The sequence below is a fragment of the Myotis davidii genome, unplaced genomic scaffold, assembly GCF_000327345.1.
Source record: "Myotis davidii unplaced genomic scaffold, ASM32734v1 scaffold1290, whole genome shotgun sequence".
Lineage (NCBI taxonomy): Eukaryota > Metazoa > Chordata > Mammalia > Chiroptera > Vespertilionidae > Myotis > Myotis davidii.
Window position 1 is genome coordinate 262,250 of NW_006282186.1, and position 1,024 is coordinate 263,273.

Below are 1,024 nucleotides of genomic sequence, written 5' to 3' on the forward strand. Positions count from 1 at the left end.
TGAAGTATTACATATATCTACCCCCCCGCTCTGCACCAACCCCTCCCTGGCCACTCCCACCCCCCAGGACAAGCCCCCACCGTCTTCTTTTAAACCCTGCTTTTCATTAAGAGAGCACTTTGAAACTGAGCTACCTAGGGAAAAAATGAAATCAAGACATTACAGCAAAAGCACCCACACCTAGAAGATAGGGCTAACCTTTGGTGCTTTTTGGAATGATCTGACTCCATCGTGGCTTATATTCCTGTTGACTGATGTACTGATTGAACAATCCATCTGCAATAGCAAAGAATAAGAGAGAATTACAACTTAACCAGCTTACACTTTTTATTACAGCAAAAAAGACAAAAATGTAGAAGCCTACATTAAGGGAAATTATTAATATATCGTTATTAGCACATTTTCATAAACTATATCACTGCAGTTTTCATGCTACCTCAAATATAAAAAGTATTGTTTGAGCCCTAACCAGTTTGGCTCAGTGGATAGAGTGTCAACCTGTGGACTGAAAGGCCCCAGGTTCGATTCAGGTCAAGGGCACGTACCTTGGCTGTGGGCACATCCCCGGTAGGGAGTGTACAGGAGGCAGCTGATCAATGTTTTTCTCTCATCGATGTTTCTAACTCTCTATCCCTCTCCCTTCCTCTCTGTAAAAAAATCAATAAAATATATATATTTTTTTATAAAGTACTGGTTGACAAAACCATGTAAAGAAATTGTCTTGACTAGAAGAAGCAGAGGACCGAATTAGTGAATTCACATCCCCGAGGGAGTGTACAGGAGGCAGCTGATCAATGTTTTTCTCTCATCGATGTTTCTAACTCTCTATCCCTCTCCCTTCCTCTCTGTAAAAAAATCAATAAAATATATATATTTTTTTATAAAGTACTGGTTGACACAACCATGTAAAGAAATTGTCTTGACTAGAAGAAGCAGAGGACCGAATTAGTGAATTAGAAGATAAGGCAGAGAAACAAGCTCAATCTGAACAGCAACTGGAGAAAAAAATTAAAAAGCAGGAGCA

General features: G+C 39.6%; 1 protein-coding gene across 5 annotated transcripts in view; it reads right to left on the minus strand.

Annotated features, from left to right (window-relative positions):
* Positions 1-1,024, minus strand: part of MKLN1 (muskelin 1) — a 346,320-nt gene that overhangs the window by 91,305 nt on the left and 253,991 nt on the right. For all 5 annotated transcript variants that reach the window (XM_006752700.2, XM_006752701.2, XM_015567031.1 and 2 more), the window contains one exon: positions 199-276. In XM_006752700.2, the coding sequence (XP_006752763.1) occupies positions 199-276 (78 nt within the window). The remainder of the gene's footprint in view (positions 1-198; positions 277-1,024) is intronic.